The sequence below is a fragment of the Lethenteron reissneri genome, chromosome 32 (assembly GCF_015708825.2).
Source record: "Lethenteron reissneri isolate LAM-NWPU_2019-01 chromosome 32, ASM1570882v1, whole genome shotgun sequence".
NCBI lineage: Eukaryota > Metazoa > Chordata > Hyperoartia > Petromyzontiformes > Petromyzontidae > Lethenteron > Lethenteron reissneri.
Window position 1 is genome coordinate 9,467,347 of NC_083810.1, and position 19,504 is coordinate 9,486,850.

General features: G+C 48.9%; 1 protein-coding gene across 5 annotated transcripts in view; it reads right to left on the reverse strand.

Annotated features, from left to right (window-relative positions):
* The window catches only part of PIR (pirin), a 41,211-nt gene that overhangs the window by 20,359 nt on the left and 1,348 nt on the right, over window positions 1-19,504 (reverse strand). For 2 of the 5 annotated variants that reach the window (XM_061563925.1, XM_061563926.1), the window contains exons 2-6: window positions 18,493-18,910; window positions 14,610-14,718; window positions 7,702-7,800; window positions 7,139-7,219; window positions 4,103-4,312 (exon numbers count right to left, since the gene is read on the reverse strand). In XM_061563925.1, coding sequence (XP_061419909.1) covers window positions 4,103-4,312; window positions 7,139-7,219; window positions 7,702-7,800; window positions 14,610-14,702 — 483 coding nt within the window. In that variant the 5' untranslated portion in view covers window positions 14,703-14,718; window positions 18,493-18,910. Of the gene's footprint in view, window positions 1-4,102; window positions 4,313-7,138; window positions 7,220-7,701; window positions 7,801-14,609; window positions 14,719-17,060; window positions 17,139-18,492; window positions 18,911-19,504 lie in introns of those variants that run through there. The other 3 variants (XM_061563924.1, XM_061563928.1, XM_061563927.1) reach the window with 3 other exon arrangements.

The window sequence follows — 19,504 nt, forward strand, 5'->3', positions numbered from 1 at the left end:
ACGCTGGTGATTTTTTTCCCCCCCCTCCCACACAAAGGCCACGCTGGACTTCACAGAGCCCCGTCGACAACCTCAGGGTAACCAGGCGACGAGGCCGCTATCGTATCACGTTTACACTCCGGCAGAGAGCGAGCGAGAAGGAGAGCGAATAAGTAAATAAATAAATACCATAAAACAGGCAACCCCCCCCTGCCCCCCTCCCCACCACCACACACCAATTTTCCAGATCGGATTTCCATCCCAGCAGGAGGCCGACACCTGGCTTGTTGGACACAGCCATGAACAGTGTCGGGTTGGTTTGAAATGTGAAACAAGGTGCTACGCCGAGTTAGAGGCAGGCGACACACGAAGATAAAGATAAAGGTCCCCCGTTATAGCCTTGATGGACTTTTGTGGCAAGTGCTGTTAACGAGCACCTATGAAGGCCGGCACGGCGCACAAAGCCGTGGACTGCCGGTGTACTACCCACCGCTGATGTTTTCACATGGCGCCGGGTACTTGCTTTAAGGCTGAGTCGACCTAGTGCAGGCCCAGGGATCGGTTTCCGATAATCGTCACCGGTGGTTGGGGACCATGAGCGGGAATCAAACTCGGGTCGCTGGGTTCGTGGCGCAGTGCGTTAACCACTGCGCCACCACTCCCCACAACGCGCACAGGCACACACGTACACGTGCACAGAGACGTGCATACGCATAGGTGCGCAAACGTGCACAGGTTCACACGTGCATGCACGCACTCATAAACACGCGCGCAGGTACAAAGAGAAACCATCGCCCACGTGCAGTCAGGCCATGTGGGATCAATTGCCCTGTGACCCCCAGCCACTGCCAACACTCCGACTGCTGACGCAACGTAGCTCCTTGGGCTGTCACCAGGACTATGACGTCTCAATTCAGGGAGCGGGTGCCTCACGGGATAATAATGACAGTGAGCATGGCGATGAGGTTGAAGGCAATTATGATGATTTCGATAATGATGACGATTACCATGATGACGCTACCATCGTCAGCATCATCATCATCATCATCATTTCCATCACTGCCATCCTGATCGGTCATAACCGCCGCTGCCACGGTCATCGCCATCATTGCCATCACATCCCTCGTTAGTATCTCCACCGCACCTGCATCACCGCCAACATCGCCGGAGTCATCACGGAGGGAGGAGGGGGGGGGCTAGGGGGAGCGACGGGACGGTGGCGGGGGGGCTCCGGAAGTCGTGCGGCCTTGGGCACGGTGCCCCCCCCCCTCTTCCCCCCCTCCCCCTCCTCCGTTTCCACGGCCCCCCTCCATCCCACCGCTTCCCCTCCACTCCACTCCCTCTCATTCTTCAACTCTCAGGGGCCTGAGGAACAAACACGAAGGAATGCCGCTGCCGCTGCCGCTCTGCTACGGTGGGGGGGGGGGGGGGTGGGGGGGGAGTTGTGGCGGCGGTAAAGTTAAGCAAATAAAAATAAATAACCTCGACGCAGAAAACACAAACAAATATTAACGGCGGCGGACGTGACAGTTCCGATGGGACCCGAGCCGTCACGTGTCCGCCGGAGAAATAACAAAAATGTAAAATAATTTAAATTCCTGTGTCGCCGAGTCACCCGGCTCAGAAATAAGACGTCCCGCAACAACAAGCTGGGCAAGCCAGCCGATGAGGCGAGCCGCGTCCACTTGGCACTGCGGTCGTCCCGATTTGACGGCGGTCAACAGGGAATGGATAAAAAAGTAAAAAATTAACCCGTAAAAACAAAGTTTTTCACTCTAAATCCTTTATATGCGTGGCGGCTAGAGTCCTCTCGTCCTCTGGCTTGAGATGGCTGCCACCTATGGGTCAGATGATTGCCTGCCACCATTAAGCAATTGGTAATTAAATATAATTATTTTTTCCTAAAAAGTGTAAAATTTAGGAATTTTTTTTCACGAAAATAAATTGTGACGCACAACGAGTCTGTGTGCAAAATGTCAGCTCGATTGTATCACGGGAAGTGGGTTAAAAAACGACCGAAAGATTTGCACGGTCGTAAGCGCGCAAGCAAGCAAGCAAGTGAACTTAATATAAAGGATTTAAAAAGGCGACGGATTTTGTACGGTGACCCCTGGGTTTTTTTTTTTTATCTATCATCATCACCGGCCACGGCTAACATCAGTGGCCGAGTGATATCTCCCGAAAGAGGTCCCCAGCGCTTGCTGGAGCAAACCCGTTGCTGGGTCGGGACATGCCCTCAGTGAATTGGAACAATGCGCACTCCCACACTGGAACTAATTATATGATGCATTATCCAGGACACCCTCAACTGGTAGTGGAAGTGTGATGGACACGTTGATTTGTACCAGGTCCTTAGCGCATTGCATTATGAAACCCCTGCTAATCCAAGTTCGATTCCAGGCCATGGATAAATTTTGCAGCAAGTGATATCTGAAAATGGTTCAGGGCAAGCCTCCTTCACCAACCTGCACCTACTAAAGTGGTGACGTATGGCCAAGATGGACAGACATCGATCGTGCGTTCAACATATCTCCCTTTTACAGTGGCGAGCCAATGAATCGTCATATCGGGGGGAGGGGTTCATGATTCGATTCGAGAATCAATTATTTTCCTCCCCCCCCCCAACACTGTGGTAAATGTAGCGGCCTCTAGTGGCTGTACAAGAGTCAGTCAGGCAATCCCATCGCGTAGAACAAATAGGAACCGAAAAACATAATTTTGCGTGCGATTCGATGCGTAGTTAGTGAGCCTTTTGCAATCGATGTTAATCTATTAACGGTCGACGAACTCCTACGCTCAACCGCGAGACCAAACGAGATCTGAAGTTCAAAGCTTGGCGATAAATGATAATTACCGAACATTTAAATTCTGGCCCTTAAGGGTAACGAAATCGGCAGAGGAACGGAATGCATGTTTTTGCACTTAAATTGCCCTAAGCTGAAGTTTAACGTCGGCTACTTTTTTTACGCGATAATGATGCCGATGGCAATGCTGTGGCCCGTGCAACGCTGTTCTTAACACAGCCCGTGGCGCAGAGTAACGTTTCGCGGGGGGAAATAACTCACAACTTTGGCTCGAACCCCGCTTGGGACTTATGTTTCGTCGTGGTAATGTAACTCTCGGTCCGATTGGCTGAACAGGCCATTGTCGCGTGGTTCTCAAGGCGATGCCAAATCCAACACGCTCGTCCCAGCAGTAGGTGGCAAATTTGGGTCAATGTTGGCATGTGGTTGAAACCATTGGATCAATGGTGGCCGAATGTTGTATGTATCATACCTGTCAACCCCTTATCAGTGCCCTACCTTATTACAGACCAATTCAGACCTTATTGGCCACCCCGTGCCCTTACAAATCTCAACGTTCATTCTACAAAGTCCCATCACAAGGGAGAAACACAAACAAACAGACACATTTTTTTTGCCTGTATTGAAACAGCTGTTCGCTGTATGGACCTGAAAACTCAATTTCCCTGTACGAGAATATGGGTAAACCGTATGGGTTGGCTGTGTCGGGTGGGGACGGGTTTTAATGACGCATTTATATATTTACGCGATCTAACCCAAAAAAAACCCTCTATCACAATGCGTTGATTATTTTTTTTTTTACAGAGGCCAAGCAGGTGCCTCCCGACGCCGAGATCTTTGTCTTTGACCGGGTTGATGATGAACGCGGCGATCAATTCAATGGAAGTGGTTCAGTTGGAAGTGGTGCTGATTGTGGTTTTGGTAACCCCAGCGGCAAGAGACGGTGGTAATGGGACATTAAAAGTTCAGCCCCGCAATTGCTTGCTCGCATCACTGCTAGCAGAAGAGGCCTCCGCTCGAGATATCTTAGCCCCTCTCCAAAGCAAATTTGGCCTACTCTTCCACGCTGGCTTAGGCGTCGTGGAAGAGGTGCGAGCACCCACACTTTTCTCCCCACCGCACGCGAGCTGCCGATCGATTAACTACGGCGCATCCAATTTGCACCGCCGCCGCGGGCCGCAGCGTTTCAACCGGACGACACCGACGGCAGGACTGAGATAGAACCGGCGACCTCTGAATCGCAAAGTCCTGCCATGTGAACCATCATCGCGCCACGGCGGCTTCCGAGGGGGGCGGTAGCAGCGGCGGTGCCGTCCCACCTTCTGGCCCAGCGCCTCCCCGGACACGACGATGACGGTGACGCCGTCGCGCGTGGCCTTGGGGATGTTGGCGGCGCGCAGCTCCTGGTAGGCGGGCTCCACCATCTTGTCACTGGCGCGCAGGTTCACCCACAGCTGCAGGCCGTGCGCTGGGCCCGCGTCGTTCACCGGCATCTCCGAGTGCACGACGCCGCGCCCGGCCGTCATCCACTGCGGGGCATCGCACGGCATGGCAGTCACCGACCCGACGAATGAACGCCGTTGGCCGGGCACACGGCAACCGGGATCAAATCGGGGTTGTCATTTATTTCGCAGGACGACAATCGTCACGATAGCAGTTTCCCTGAGCTTAGTGATTGATTTTTGTTGATTTATTGCGTCGTTTTTTGCACTTTGCCATAATTCCAGGTGGAGATTTACTTAAAAGTGTATTCAGCTGCAGTGCCCTCAACATAACCCTGGCATATTTGGTCTAATTATTTCCACTTTACAATCTGTAACGCTTACGACGGGCACACTATCCTTTCGAGAATTCTTCATGGAGTAATTAAATTAAATGACTAAAACGACGAGGCGATAAAACACGGTTACCCATAATGCAATTTGTTGGCACCTTATGAAAAAAAATGTATGCTTAGTTTATGCGAACGTATTTTAACTGTTGAAGGGTTTGTCCATTACTAAATATCTACCGCAGTACAACTGTCTCGTATTCACTGTCCGAGAACGAGGAGCCACTGAGGTCAAAACCGATAGGAAGTTGGGTAATTTCGTTTTTATCACTGTTCAACCAAGACTGAAATCATTAACGCATGAGCTCCAGTCATCTGTTTTTTGTTTGTCTGTCTGCCCATCTGTCTGCCCATCTGTATGTCCATCCGCATGCTAGTTCCAATTTGTCCAGGCTATTCCCAACAAGTCCCAGATACACTGGGGCGATCATTCCTATTTATCCCAAGTTGAAGGATTTCTATCAAAGCCCCCGGTCAACTTTCGCTCGGTGGAATTTCGCTAAATCTATGCTTCCCCCCATAATGTGGAACTCCCCTCCCTCGGCTGTACCCACTGTCGGGACTCTTCCCTCAGCCACCCGTGCTGTCGACTCCCTGCCCCTAGTCCAGACTCAAGCCCTTCACTGTTCTCCTGCCTACGACTGGCTGCCACTTTCCACAAAATTAAATATGTAAATATACCCGCTGCTTCTGCGCAGCAACTCGTAGAGCGGTCACGTTCGAATGCTACAACAAATTTGAATTCTCTTACTATTGTACAGTGGTGAACCGTTGTCCTACATTTTGAACAACAAAAACATGTGCATGCATTTATGAATATTCTAAGGGTACATTCCAAAATGAGCCTCTTCATTGGAGGCTCAGTCTAGGGAGACCGGTAGCGTTTTTGCGATCGGGCCTTCAAGGTCACGCGATGACACCGGGAAAGCGTCGTGCGGGCGTCGAGTCAAAAGAGTCCGCGGTTGCAAAACCCGGCGAAAAAAATGTGGAAGCACTCAAAAGGACGGATAACAATCGCGTGCTGGGAAAAACGACTGCTGCAAAACATTCGGCGGGAAAAAAAACGTCAGGACTACAAATGGAAGGACGATGGCTGGGCAGGAGCGCAGAGGTAGGAGAGTGCGAGTTTAGGAACTCGCAGGTTTACTTGCCGCGGGTATTAAGGTAAGTTTATATAGCCCACTGCCAAATCACTCGTAAAGCGCCCGACCTCAATCGACCTCGGAAGCTAAGCTGACTTGAGCCTGGACAGTGCTCGGATGGGTGACCACCGTGTACAAACAAGTTGCTATAGGCGGCTGCGGAGAGACTGCGATCAACAGAAGGCAGGTGCAGAAATGTCCATTGTCGTACGGTACACGACTTCTATTCAGACGAGTCCAAGCTCGCCCATTCTCACCAAACCCACAGTGACCAGCGTGACCCAGTGTGGTAAAAACAACCCCCAGGACCCGCACGGTGCGGTGAGGCCCTCATCCAGCAGTGGATAGACAAAAGGGCTCTCCAGTGTGGCCGTAAACACAGCAAGGCAGCTGTGTGCACAGGGGCTCGGTCTTCGACGACCTTTGGTTTGCGCGTACAACGATTGCGGAACGGACAAACATCGCATTCATCAATAATCATTTTCAAAATGTGGCCATCTATCAGCAGGTGTCCCGAGTGCGAGTACACAAGTAATCAGTCACTCCCCTAAAATTGTCATGTAGTTTTGCATCCTTGACTCTAAAGGGTCCTTGACCATAAACATTGGGCAGTCCACGAGCATTGGTTTACGCAAACCTGTCTCTGCTGATGCAACACTGACAGTCAAATCCGGTCCAGAGTTGTTGGCTTGTATAAAACCGATGCTGCCAATAAGATCCACTCCCAAAAGGCCATGTGGCCAGTGGGAATTGTAAACAAAAAAACTTCATGGTGGAGAGACAAATATATTATTTATTTGTAATTCCATTAAAATGTTTTGTCCACTCTCCCGCACAGGTCAGGTTTCTCAAGGAAGTAACACGCATCTCACAACTTGCACTTTGAAAAGTGCTTTTGGTTGTCGAGTGATAAGTATGTATGAATGTTGAACTTCTTTCGCGCCGTACATAGCCAGCCGTGCTAATCGGAGATGCGGGGGAAGGACAACAAACTAAACACAAAAATAAATTCGTTTCAATCTAGATATTTAAAAGTGCGTAGCTCCAGTGGCTTCCTAACATCGGAAGGAAGAGCGTTCCAGACGGCCGCAAAAGCGCATCTGAAAGCGCGCCATGCAGTGACCATCGAAGAGTTATAAGTAGAATGACAATACATTCATATGAGTAATAATGATAATTCCATTTGCTGTCACGATACGTGACTTCAAATTCTTTATGATCACCCCGATCTTGGTCAGTCCCAATGCGTCACAGTCATTCCAATTAAGAAATATGACCTTTAACCTGTAGGCCCTTATGATCTGTCACCTGTGGGCCACCACTCCCCCCCCCACCCCACCTCGTAACCACTAGCCCCCACAAGCCCCCGCGCGACCTCTGACCTGCAGATCACCGGCGTGCAGCGTGCCCTTGTGGCCGCAGAAATCTTCGTGCGTGAAGGCACCACTGAGCAGGTACGTCACCTGAGGGTGGTGGCGTGACAATGTTAGGGAGGCAAAGGGGGGAGCGAGGTCAGAACAGAAGGCAGCGATAATGTTGCGACCGAAGAAAAGGAGGGCGCGGTTGGCTACGCACGGTGCGAAAGAAGTTTCAACGCAACAATTTTTGTTTACAAAAATTATTCGACGGTTCCATCGCTAACAAAAGGGGAAATTGGCCCAATGAGATGTGACGCGATGTGTTTTGGGAGCACAGCGATGTGATCAGTGTTGCCACCTCGGAGTTACAAAAAAAACCTGGGACACATCTTGGGGTGAAGAAGATCTCATCATTCCGGAAGAGGGGAGAACTACATGTGAACGCGACCGAAACTTTTTAACGTCACGGGTAGACAACTACTGCCACCCCCTCAACAAACAGATGATGATCCTGAAAAAAACAGTGCAGGTGCCAACTGTAGATATGCTTCGAGGTCATCGATGAAACCGACGGATCATCGTCGCACCGTCTCGAAGCCGCGGTGCGGGTGATCGGGAAACCCGGCCGCCGATCCTGGCGTCGTTCGGAACTCGTCCATCAACAGGAACGGGTCCAGGTTGTGCAGCTGGCAAAGGGGGCGGGGGGGGGGGCGGTGCATGGAGGAGGGGCAGATACGGAAGCAAAAAACGTGAAGCAACGCCCGCGGGCCGGCGAGGAACCGCGCGAACGATTCAGACACACACACTCCCGATTGGCATGATCGGCTCTGTACGGTGCAAAAGAAGTTCAACATACATACGTATGTACCGATTCTTACATATGTGTTACATACAGGGCCGGATTAAGATTTTGTAGGCCCCTGGGCGACAGGCACTGTGAGGCCCCTCCAGTAATATTTCCAAAAGGAAAACAAAGTTAAGGAAAAATACAATTATTTTTTACAAGGCTAACAACAAATAAAATTCAGCATTCACAAATGAAATAACCTGGCGGAGGCCCCTGGGCTGCAGCCCCTAGAGTCTCTTGCCTTCATCCGGCCCTGCTTACATAAGTTGGCACCGTTGGGGGCACAGCTGGTGCATCTGCCAGTCATCTCAGTCAGTCAACTCATGGCACCACCTGGGTCTGCCCCGTGACCTCCTGTAAGTGAGCCTTCGACACTTTACGTGGCCTCAAAGTGCACCTGGCCTGGCACAGGCGCTGTGGTGACGTCACCACTACTTAGTGGCGAATGTCGGCTGTTGTTGTGTGAATCTATGATCTAGATTTTAAGTTTTCGTGATTGCAGGGATCCATACTCTTTGGTTCTTTCGGTAAAGTCACGTAGGTATAAAAAACGTGACTTTACCGAAATAACCAAAGAGTATGAATCTATGATGTCAATGAGCAAATGCGTGCATGTGTACCACTACACAGGAATGTGTGTGCGTGCGTGCGTGTGTTTGCGTGTGTGTGTGTGTGTATGTGCACAAGTTAAGTGGGGGTACGACTGCGTACGACCGTGCAAGAGTGCGCACGCGTACAGCTGCATCGGTAATGTGTGCATGCGTGCGTGCGTGTGCAGGTGTCCGTGCATCCCTCATTGTGCGCGTGGGTGTCACAGTGCAGGTGCGTGCGTGCGAACGCCTCCACGCCGACGCGCGTGCGCACGTGTGTATGCCTCTGTGAGCCGTGCACACGTGCGTGTGTGTGCGTGCGTGTGTGCGTGCATAAGGGCCACGCCAGGTGTCCTTGCTGGTCAACCTTGACATGACCTTCCACGCCACTGCCACAACAGGACGCTGGGGAGCCACCAACCTCTGGTCTCCGCTCACCGGAGGTCCTGGCTACTGGTGGGGGGTAGGGGGTGGGGAGGGGGGGTAACGCATCACCACCCCCAACACACAACCCCCCCCCGCCCCCCCCCCCCCCCTAAAAAACTTCATCTCTCCCCGGATTCCGGAACTGGATTCGGCATGGCTCATCGAGTCACACTATGGCACGCCAGCTGGTGGAAAGATTGAGCTGGCGCTGCGAAGAAGGAAATTCCTTTGACGGATACTACACCTTGTCGTGGGTGTGTGTGTGTGTTTTTTTACGGCTACGTAACTCCCCGCTGTGTGTTCCCGCTGGATCCCTGTTGCACACGAGATATTTGTTGTCTCAATCGGCTCTCATCGTTATTGTCATCGGCCACGACCTATATCATACTCTCAGTTTTTTCTGTAAAGTCACGTAGGTAAAAAATGAAATTAAAATTAATAATTATTTTATTTTTATTAATTTAAATTTCATTTTTTACCTACGTGACTTTACAGAAAAAACTCAGAGTACGAATCCTTGCAGTCACGAAAGCTTCAAATCAAGAATTAACGACCTTTATCCCACCGCTGAATGAAGACCTCCCCACGCCGTCGCAATCTCTGCCCTGGTCACGTGATGCCCCACAATCTACGCAGCTCCCGTACATCGGCTGACTTCATCATCGTTCCATCGCCACAGGAGATGCGGCGGTGGACTGAGGTTCTCTCCTTTAGCTGCCACTCTTTCGTTAGTCTCGACGACTATCGGCCACTTGCCCCTTAGAGCGACTTGTCCTCGTTAAGTCCACTTATCCTGCTGAACAGTCCGTGTGGTGTCATCATCATCATTCCACCACAACAGACACAATTAAGAGCAGCATTGCATCGAACACAAAAACCTCTATTATGGATAATATTGGTAGCGAAAGCCTATATGTTAAACTGAGCATTGCATGGGTCTTCACATTAAAAATGGTTTGCCCTTTCAAGGTCCTGACCCCTGCCATAAGAATCTGGAATTTCCATCACATGGCACAGAGCTGGATATGGAGATGAGTGGCACCCCATGTTCACTGGAACAGAGGACATCTGTTACTTGACAGCTTGAATTAAACTGGGTGTCTGATTGTAACGTTCCATACCGTTGTAACAGGCCATAGTATACCCACAAACCGTAGTATACCCGGAGTTAAAACGGCCTAGGCTAGATTATACCCGGGTATATTATGGCCTAGGCCCATTTATACTTTGGGGTATATTATGGCCTAGGCCAAATTATGCCCCTCTACGCCAAATCATACCCCCATGATAGTAATAGTGTTGAGCGATATACACATTAATTACTAAATATTTCCAACATTTTATTTAAAACTGTAAACACATAGACTTTGATTGCTTCAACCAGAAAAACTTTCATAATAACCCTAACCCTAAAAATGCTTCAATTAATCAAATTGAGATTCTTACTTCCATGTAGACGATTTTTAGATATCGATTGAAGTTCGTTGTCGGCTGTTCTCTGTATGAATAATTGCCTTTGAACTTTCACATGGGGCATATTTGGCCTGGAGGGATATGGTCTGACCCAGGCTAGTTTAAACCCCCGGGGGGTATAGTTTAGCCTAGGACACTTTATCCCCCCGGGTAGACTCTGGCCTGGGCCAAACTATACCCGGGTTTAATCGGGGCAGGGGTTATTTTAGCCTGTTACACCGGGATAATAAATGGGGCAGCCGTCTGAAATCGTCTCAAGATGGCCCGGGCCAGTCTGATACCTCTCAGAACTCGAGCTGGTTACAAAAAGTGATTACACATGACCTGACAAATTACTCGCGTTTCCACGCGAGTCGGGCAGGCCTTTCACAGGAATACTTCCGAGTAAGACTTTCCCAGGAACGCTTGTGAATAAAAGAACAAGACCAATGCCCGGCGGTTAACTGTACAATGAAACATCTGTGCCACCTACGACATTTTTTATTGCAACATTTTTGGTGATATATTTCCAATCGGGCCCAAACGCTTGGATGTAGGGAACACACAGGCCTGGTCTTTCGTTTAAAGTTTGCAGATAGTACCCCTTTGCTCTGGTTAATATCTAAGTTTAGGGGAGCAATTTTATACATTTTGGTCGATTTTCTGCAGGCTAAATTCCCAAAAGGCTACGCAATTTCACGCTAAAGCGTTGTTCACAATGGATCACCTTCATGAGAGCTATTGTTTCTCTCCATTATAGACGGAGGCAACGCGTAAACGCTTTCAACCCGAGTTGAAAATCGTAACAACAAAATCTAAAGCTCTACCCGAAAATGAGATGTGAAAACGAGCCAAATATATATAAATATTTTAACCAACATCGCTGCCCCGAATCGCGACAATCATCAAATCCCTGGGGGAGATTCAATCGTTACACCCCAGCAATTTTAGAAAATTTGAAAACGATTAAAAAAATAATACGAACCCCTTGAAAACTCAAGAAAGCTCAAATTACCGAACTCGATTAACTAATTGCAACACTGCCGGCCGAGCCACTGCCGCCGTGCGAGCCGTGACGGCAGGTGGGGCCTTTGTGCTGTGTGTGGCCCCTTTCATAGAAACTAAATCAATTTAAAAAACACTCGGGCCCTCAGAATAAACCACGAGCACAAAACGCCGCCTTGCAGAAATTCCACGAGCAATTGAACTGGCGGGTAGTCAGAAGTGGGGGGGGGGGGGGGGGGGGGGGCTGTCGGCTAGGTAGGAGAGGAAAAATGAACCGTGCAAAAACATCCTCTCTTGAAGAAAAAAAACAGCCTGAGCTTTTCCAAAAGCGGTGTGTTTCGCACGTGTAGGAGTACTTGCGGCCGTGGTGGTAGCACCGAGCACGCGCACGGCTTGCAAATCCGAGGTCGCCGACTCTATTCCATCTCGCGGCCGCGGTTTGTCAATTGGCAGGTCGTGTGTGGTGGGGTGAAACGTGGGTAATTCGACCTCTTCCGCGACGTCCGGTTGGCGTGGAAGAGTAGGCCAAAATGCCCTCTCCAGCGCGGCTCTCCAGAGCCCCCTCACAGTGCGGAGAGGGCCCTTCCGCCAACAGTGGCATAAGACGGCCATTTATACCTCCACCTTTTTCAGGAAGACATAGACTCCCTCTGAGTTTAAAAGGGGCACTGCACAGCATTCCATGCCATCCGCAGTACGATTCCTCGTCGGGATATGCACCAACAGCGGCAAGTGCTTTCTGAACAAGGCCCTTCGGTCAACTTGGCGTTAAACAAGGCCTTTGGTGAAATATGGATTACTCATTCAATAAGTCAATAGTTTTTATACACGTGGGATGCTAAATGCATCGTCACCATCCCAGCGCGGATGAAAGTGCCTGTTGGTTTGAGCATGTCTAAGGACTCTGTGGTATTTTACGAGCATTTCTCCCTTGTAATAAGGAAAGGCGGACCAATTGTTTATTTCAGAATGACAGTCTTAATTGGTTAACATTGTACAAAACCCTAGTAAATGCCACTTCATGATTACACCGGCGATCATTCAACATCCGGAGCTTTATTTCAGCCGGAGCTGTCTGGGGCTGAGCACCGTAAAATATTTCCAGGGTCCGGGTAGTTGGGGATTTGGAGGTTGGGGGGATCAGGGGTTCCTCCCGGAATATATTCCATGAGAAATTAGGCCCTGGACCACATCCTTTAAAGTGTCCTATACGTACGTCCGGAATTGTGGAACAACTGCCCTCGTGGCGGCATGACACAGGTGGCACACGTGGAATAAAATGCTGAGGTCCGGCCATCAGACACTTCCGAAATGCCGGTCATGCTATCAGACACCGATCCTAACGTGGAGTTTTTTCTCTTGCTTCACCGTGAGAGGGCCCCCACTGGGTAGCGAAAGATTTACAACTCTACTGGCAGAGTGAGCAGTTAAATAAACTTAAGCAGACATAATGCAGTATCGGCATAGGACTGTTTTAGAGTTATACGTAAGCCCTCATGACCAATCTTATGATGCGTAATTTGTTTCTTTTTTTTTTGCTGAAAACCCCAATCAATCAGAACGTTTGTCCACATGACAACTCGATTTGATTCGCTCTGTCGGATGGTGGAGGGTTATAGTTAAAACAATGACGATATACGTACACGGTCGAACGCAAAAGAAACCAATTATGTATCATATTAATCTATTTGAATGTCATTCGCACCGTTTGCCCGCTAAAACATTTGACCTTTGAAAATATATTCAAGGTTATTTCACCGCTTGATGTATTCCAGTAGAGTTGTAAATGTCTTGCTCTACAGTGGGCGCCCTCAAAAGGATGAAACATACAAAATCCACGTTATAAATGGTGCCTGATTGCCTGGCTATCATTTCGGAAATGTCTGATGATCGCTTGACCGGCAATTCGGAAGGGGTCTGATTGACAACCAACTTTACCGGCACTTTGGAAGTGTCTGATGGTAGCTTGACTAGCACTTCAGAAGGGATCTAATCGATAGCTTGAACGGCACTTCGAAAGTGTCTGATGGTAGCTTGACCGGCACTTTGGAAGTGTCTGATGGTAGCTTGACTAGCACTTTGGAAGTGTCTGATGGTAGCTTGACCGGCACTTCGAAAGTGTCTGATGATAGCTTGGCCAGCACCTTGGAAGTGTCTGATGGTAACTTGACCGGCACTTTGGAAGTGTCTGATGATAGCTTGGCCAGCACTTCGGAAGGGATCTAATTGATAGCTTGACCGGCACTTTGGAAGTGTCTGATGGTAGCTTGACTAGCACTTTGGAAGTGTCTGATGGTAGCTTGACCGGCACTTCGAAAGTGTCTGATGATAGCTTGGCCAGCACCTTGGAAGTGTCTGATGGTAACTTGACCGGCACTTTGGAAGTGTCTGATGATAGCTTGGCCAGCACTTCGGAAGGGATCTAATTGATAGCTTGACCGGCACTTTGGAAGTGTCTGATGGTAGCTTGACTAGCACTTTGGAAGTGTCTGATGGTAGCTTGACCGGCACTTCGAAAGTGTCTGATGATAGCTTGGCCAGCACCTTGGAAGTGTCTGATGGTAACTTGACCGGCACTTTGGAAGTGTATGATGATAGCTTAGCCAGCACTTCGGAAGGGATCTAATTGATAGCTTGACCGGCACTTTGGAAGTGTCTGATGGTAGCTTGACTAGCACTTTGGAAGTGTCTGATGGTAGCTTGACCGGCACTTCGAAAGTGTCTGATGATAGCTTGGCCAGCACCTTGGAAGTGTCTGATGGTAACTTGACCGGCACTTTGGAAGTGTCTGATGATAGCTTGGCCAGCACTTCGGAAGGGATCTAATTGATAGCTTGACCGGCACTTTGGAAGTGTCTGATGGTAGCTTGACTAGCACTTTGGAAGTGTCTGATGGTAGCTTGACCGGCACTTCGAAAGTGTCTGATGATAGCTTGGCCAGCACCTTGGAAGTGTCTGATGGTAACTTGACCGGCACTTTGGAAGTGTCTGATGATAGCTTGGCCAGCACTTCGGAAGGGATCTAATTGATAGCTTGACCGGCACTTTGGAAGTGTCTGATGATAGCTTGACTGCCACTCTGGAAGGGGTCTGATGATGGCTTTACGTCAGTAAAAGTGTGGAAAACGAAGAAGCGATAAAAGCCGGACTCGTAAAATCGTCACAACCGTTGTACCCCATGGCGGCCAATGCCGCGCCGCACGCGAGCTCCCACGCCCTCATCCTGCTCCACGCTCGCCACGGATTTCACCACGAGGCGTCCCGCCATCGTCGCTCGCGCCGCTCTGCCACCACAGCGGGGAAGCGCGGACGTGTGAGGGGGCGGTGGGGTGGGAGGTGAAGGTGGGCAGAAATACGAAATTAGTTATTTGGTCATGCTGCGGGGTGGTCAGCGGTGCCCAAGCACAAATAACAAAACATCTCAACACGTTTGTCAATAGCACTGTGGCTTTAAAAGGGGGGAAATATGTATATATAATAGGTTTTTGGGCATTAGAAATGATGGTGGTGGAGGTGGTAGTGATGGAAATTATGGTGTTAATTGGTGGTGCTAATTAGGTTATAGAGTTATGATGGTGGTAGAGATGGTGGTGGTGTGGAGATGAGATGGTGGTGGCAGTGATGGTGGTGATACAGATGGTAGTGGTGGTGAAGGTGATAAGAGATGGTGGTGGTGGAGATGATTGTGGTGGTGATACAGATGGTGGTGGAGGTGATAGAGATGGTGGTGGAGGTGATTGTGGTGGTGATACAGATGGTGGTGGAGGTGATAGAGATGGTGGTGATAGAGATGGTGGTGTTGATAGATATGATGGTGATCATGGTGATGATGAATTCCTGATGGCAGTGATTTTAATGACGAGAACGATTATGGTAGTGATGTTGGTGAGATTAATGATAAAGTTGTTGGTGCAGATGACTGTGGTGGCGATGATGATGTTCACGGTATCAACAGCTATAATTATGACAATGGTTATGATGAAGGTGATGATGATGTTAATGATTATGATAATGGTCATTATGATATGGGCCGTCCATAAATGACGTCACGCGATTTTGGCCGATTTTTGACCCCCTCCCCCCCTCGTCACACGGCGTCACACAAAGTCAGACCCCCCTCAAATATGACGTCACAAAGCTCTGCCCCCCCCCCCCCCAAACCATATTTCCATTTTGAAAATAGCACATGCTTCAAATCACTTTCAACTATTGTCATTGTAGTGCGTATTTAATGTGGCGCTGCACTCTGATGTTGTAGGAGAAAACATGTATAAAAAGGAGGCGTTGGAAAGCTTAAATTTTGCATAAAATTCACTTGAAAATATTCAACGTCTAACTAAAACTGCAGATGTTCAGAATATTATATTTAAATGATCTTATAATTATAAAATATTTAAAGTACTTATAACTATTAAAAAAATACTTGGAACTTTGTAGTAGAACGAATCAAAATGGAGAGTACAATTATAACAATCACAGATTCATTCCACAGAATGAAAAGCCCTGGTAGAATAATTAAAATCTAAATGTTTAATAACAATCATTCAATAGTTAATAATGAAATTTTATTTTAAAAAATAAAGTGTTGTTATAACAATTATATTTAATTAAGTAGAACGTCGTTTATATTTATTTAAAGTTGCGCATTTTTACGTGACGTCACATTTCTCAAACCTCCCCTCCCCACACATCGTCACAAATGTCTGACCCCCTCCCCCCCCTAGGTGCGTGACGTCATTTATGGACGACCCCATAACGGTGGCAGTGTTTGACAGTGAGAGTCATGGAAATTATGGCAATAACTACACAGACTACGATAACACATTGAGATAATGACTTTACTTAAAAAACAATACAATCATGTATGTTTACACTTACTTAACAAAGTCTAAGTCTTTTAGTACCAATAATAAGTCACGCAAAATAAGCGTTTCCTTAACCCTACACGTGACCCTGATCCAAATCTTTGCGCCTAACCCCAAGTCTGCCTCCACATGTAAACAAAACCAAGCCTTAACCTTGAGCATACTGTAGTTCCAGTTCTAAATATAGGCACAGATGTAACCCCCAACACAGCAGCCCTATCTCTGTATACCGCAAGCATTTATATCACCGCCTGCATACAGACACACGTGGAGACAGATGCATGCACACATAGCCAAGCTCACAGACGTACACGTGTACACAAAAAGATGCATCGTGGAGCGTTAACAGACTATTGTGCCAAGCGCTGTTAGTGTCCACAAGTAGACACGCATGTACACTTGTACACACACACAGTGTAGACGCGTATAAACACGTGGGTTATCACACACACACACATCTTACTCACACATTGTCTCACACATGTACACAATCGCATACAAAGACAAAGATCCCCCGTGTAGCCTGTAACAGACTGTTGGGGCAAGTGCTGTTAGCGAGTATCTATGCACATCTCACATACACACACAAGTACACACGCAACACACACACACAGACGCACACTAAAACTCCCTGTGCTCACAAGTAGACGCACATCGACAAAGACACACGCACACGTGGACAATCTAACTCTCACACCCACAGAACATATCCACGTGGACAAACGCGTGGAGTACATCTCCAGTAGACAAAGATCACCAACCCCGTGTCGCCTTCGTAGACTTTTGGTGGGTAAGTGCTGTAAGCAAGCACCTTTGAAAGTCGGAAGAACCAGGTGCATCTACGCAACATTTTCATCGCTGTCAAGGGGCCGTCCATAAATGACGTCACGCGATTTTGGACGATTTTTGACCCCCCTCCCCTCGTCACACGGCGTCACAAAAAGTCAGACACCCCCCCCTCAAATATGACGTCACAAAGGTCTGTTGCCCCCCCCCCCCCCCCAAAAACCATATTTCCATTTTGAAAATGAAACATGCTTCAAATCGCTTTAAACTATTGTCATTGTAGTGCGTATTTAATGTGGCGCTGCACTCTGATGTTGTAGGAGAAAACTTTTATTAGAAAGTCAATTTTATTAAGTAGAACGTGTTGTCTATATTTATCTAAAGTTGCGCATTTTGATGTGACGTCACATTTCTCAACCCCCCCCCCGCCCTCGTCACACATCGTCACAAATGTCTGACCCCCCCCCCCAGGTGCGTGACGTCATTTATGGACGGCCCCCAACCCCTTTTCAGCAAGCCAATTCAGACCCTATTGGTGAACCCCGTGCCCTTTATAAATCTCAACGTTCATCCGACAAAGTTCAATCACAAAGGGAGAAACACAAACAAATAAGATAAATTATTTCTTTCACCTGAAAACTCAATGTCCCTGCACAAGAATACTGGACAACCCCTATGGGTTGACAGCTATGCATTATACACACGTACAATCGCACACGAGTACACACACACATGTATAATTCACACTCGCACACTACATCGTGTGCCAGTGTGTACACTGCTCTCTGTATGTATAAACACCATAATACAGACGAGAAACACTCACAACAACAACGGCAGACAGTGGACACTGAGCACGTGTGTGTGTGAGCCTGTGTGTGTGTGAGTCTGTGTGTGTGTGTGAGCCTGTGTGTGTGTGTGAGCCTGTGTGTGTGTGAGCCTGTGTGTGTGTGAGTCTGTGTGTGCGTGTGAGCCTGTGTGTGTGAGCCTGTGTGTGTGTGTGTGAGCCTGTGTGTGTGTGAGTATGTGTGTGTGAGTCTGTGTGTGTGTGTGAGTCTGTGTGTGTGTGAGCCTGTGTGTGTGAGTCTGTGTGTGTGTGAGTCTGTGTGTGCGTGTGAGCCTGTGTGTGTGTGAGAGCCTGTGTGTGTGTGTGAGCCTGTGTGTGTGTGAGTCTGTGTGTGTGAGTCTGTGTGTGTGTGTGAGTCTGTGTGTGTGTGAGCCTGTGTGTGTGAGTCTGTGTGTGTGTGAGTCTGTGTGTGTGTGTGAGCCTGTGTGTGTGTGAATCTGTGTGTGTGTGAGCCTGTCTGTGTGTGTGAGTCTGTGTGTGTGTGTGTGAGTCTGTGTGTGTGTGAGCCTGTGTGTGTGTGTGTGTGATACACAGTCACAGGTACAATACTTCCTGCTCACCTGTCCAGGCAGGTAAGGCAACTTCTGTCTCTGGAGTATCTGCTTCTGATCAGTCAGCCGTTGCGGATGAACCCTCGCTATGGGGTGGTATTGACTCGTAATGCAGATATGTGTCAGTGTGAGTCTGTGTGTGTCAGTGTCTGTCTCAGCGTCTGTCTCTGTGTCCGTCAGTGTGTGTGTGTCAGTGGCGTGTCGGTGAGAAGTGCCGAGTCACGATTGCTCAGTGGTGCTGGTGGTGGGGGAGCGGTGGGGGAACGGTGGCGTCGTGGTCCCCTGTGGCCACGAACCCGGCGACCCGAAACGTTCGATTCCCGCTCACGGCGGCGATTATCTTGGAACCGGTCCTGGTGGCCTCCCCCTAGGTCGACTCGGCCTCAGATGAGTCACCGGGTGCGGTGTGTCGTAGAAACATCGCCACCTGGGGGAGACAAAGGCGGCCGGGCGTGGGTAGTGCTGTGCCACCCATCCCCCCTCGTGTGCCACAGGGCCGGCCTTCATAGGTGCTTACTCGCTAACAGCAATTGCCCCTACAGTTACAGGCTACACGGGGGATCTTTGTCTTTGTTGTATGTCTCTAGGTGCTTGCTAACAGCACTTGCCCCTACAGTCTGTTACAGGCTACACGGGGGATCTTTGTCTTTGTTGTATGTCTGTAGGTGCTTGCTAACAGCACTTGCCCCTACAGTCTGTTACAGGCTACACGGGGGATCTTTGTCTTTGTTGTGTGTCTGTAGGTGCTCGCTAACAGCACTTGCCCCTACAGCCTGTTACAGGCTACACGGGGGATCTTTGTCTTTGTTGCGTGTCTGTAGGTGCTTGCTGACAGCACTTGCCCCTACAGCCTGTTACAGGCTACACGGGGGATCTTTGTCTTTGTTGTGTCTGTAGGTGCTTGCTACACAGCACTTGCCCCTACAGCCTGTTCAGGCTACACGGGGGATCTTTGTCTTTGTTGCGTATCTGTAGGTGCTTGCTGACAGCACTTGCCCCTACAGTCTGTTACAGGCTACAC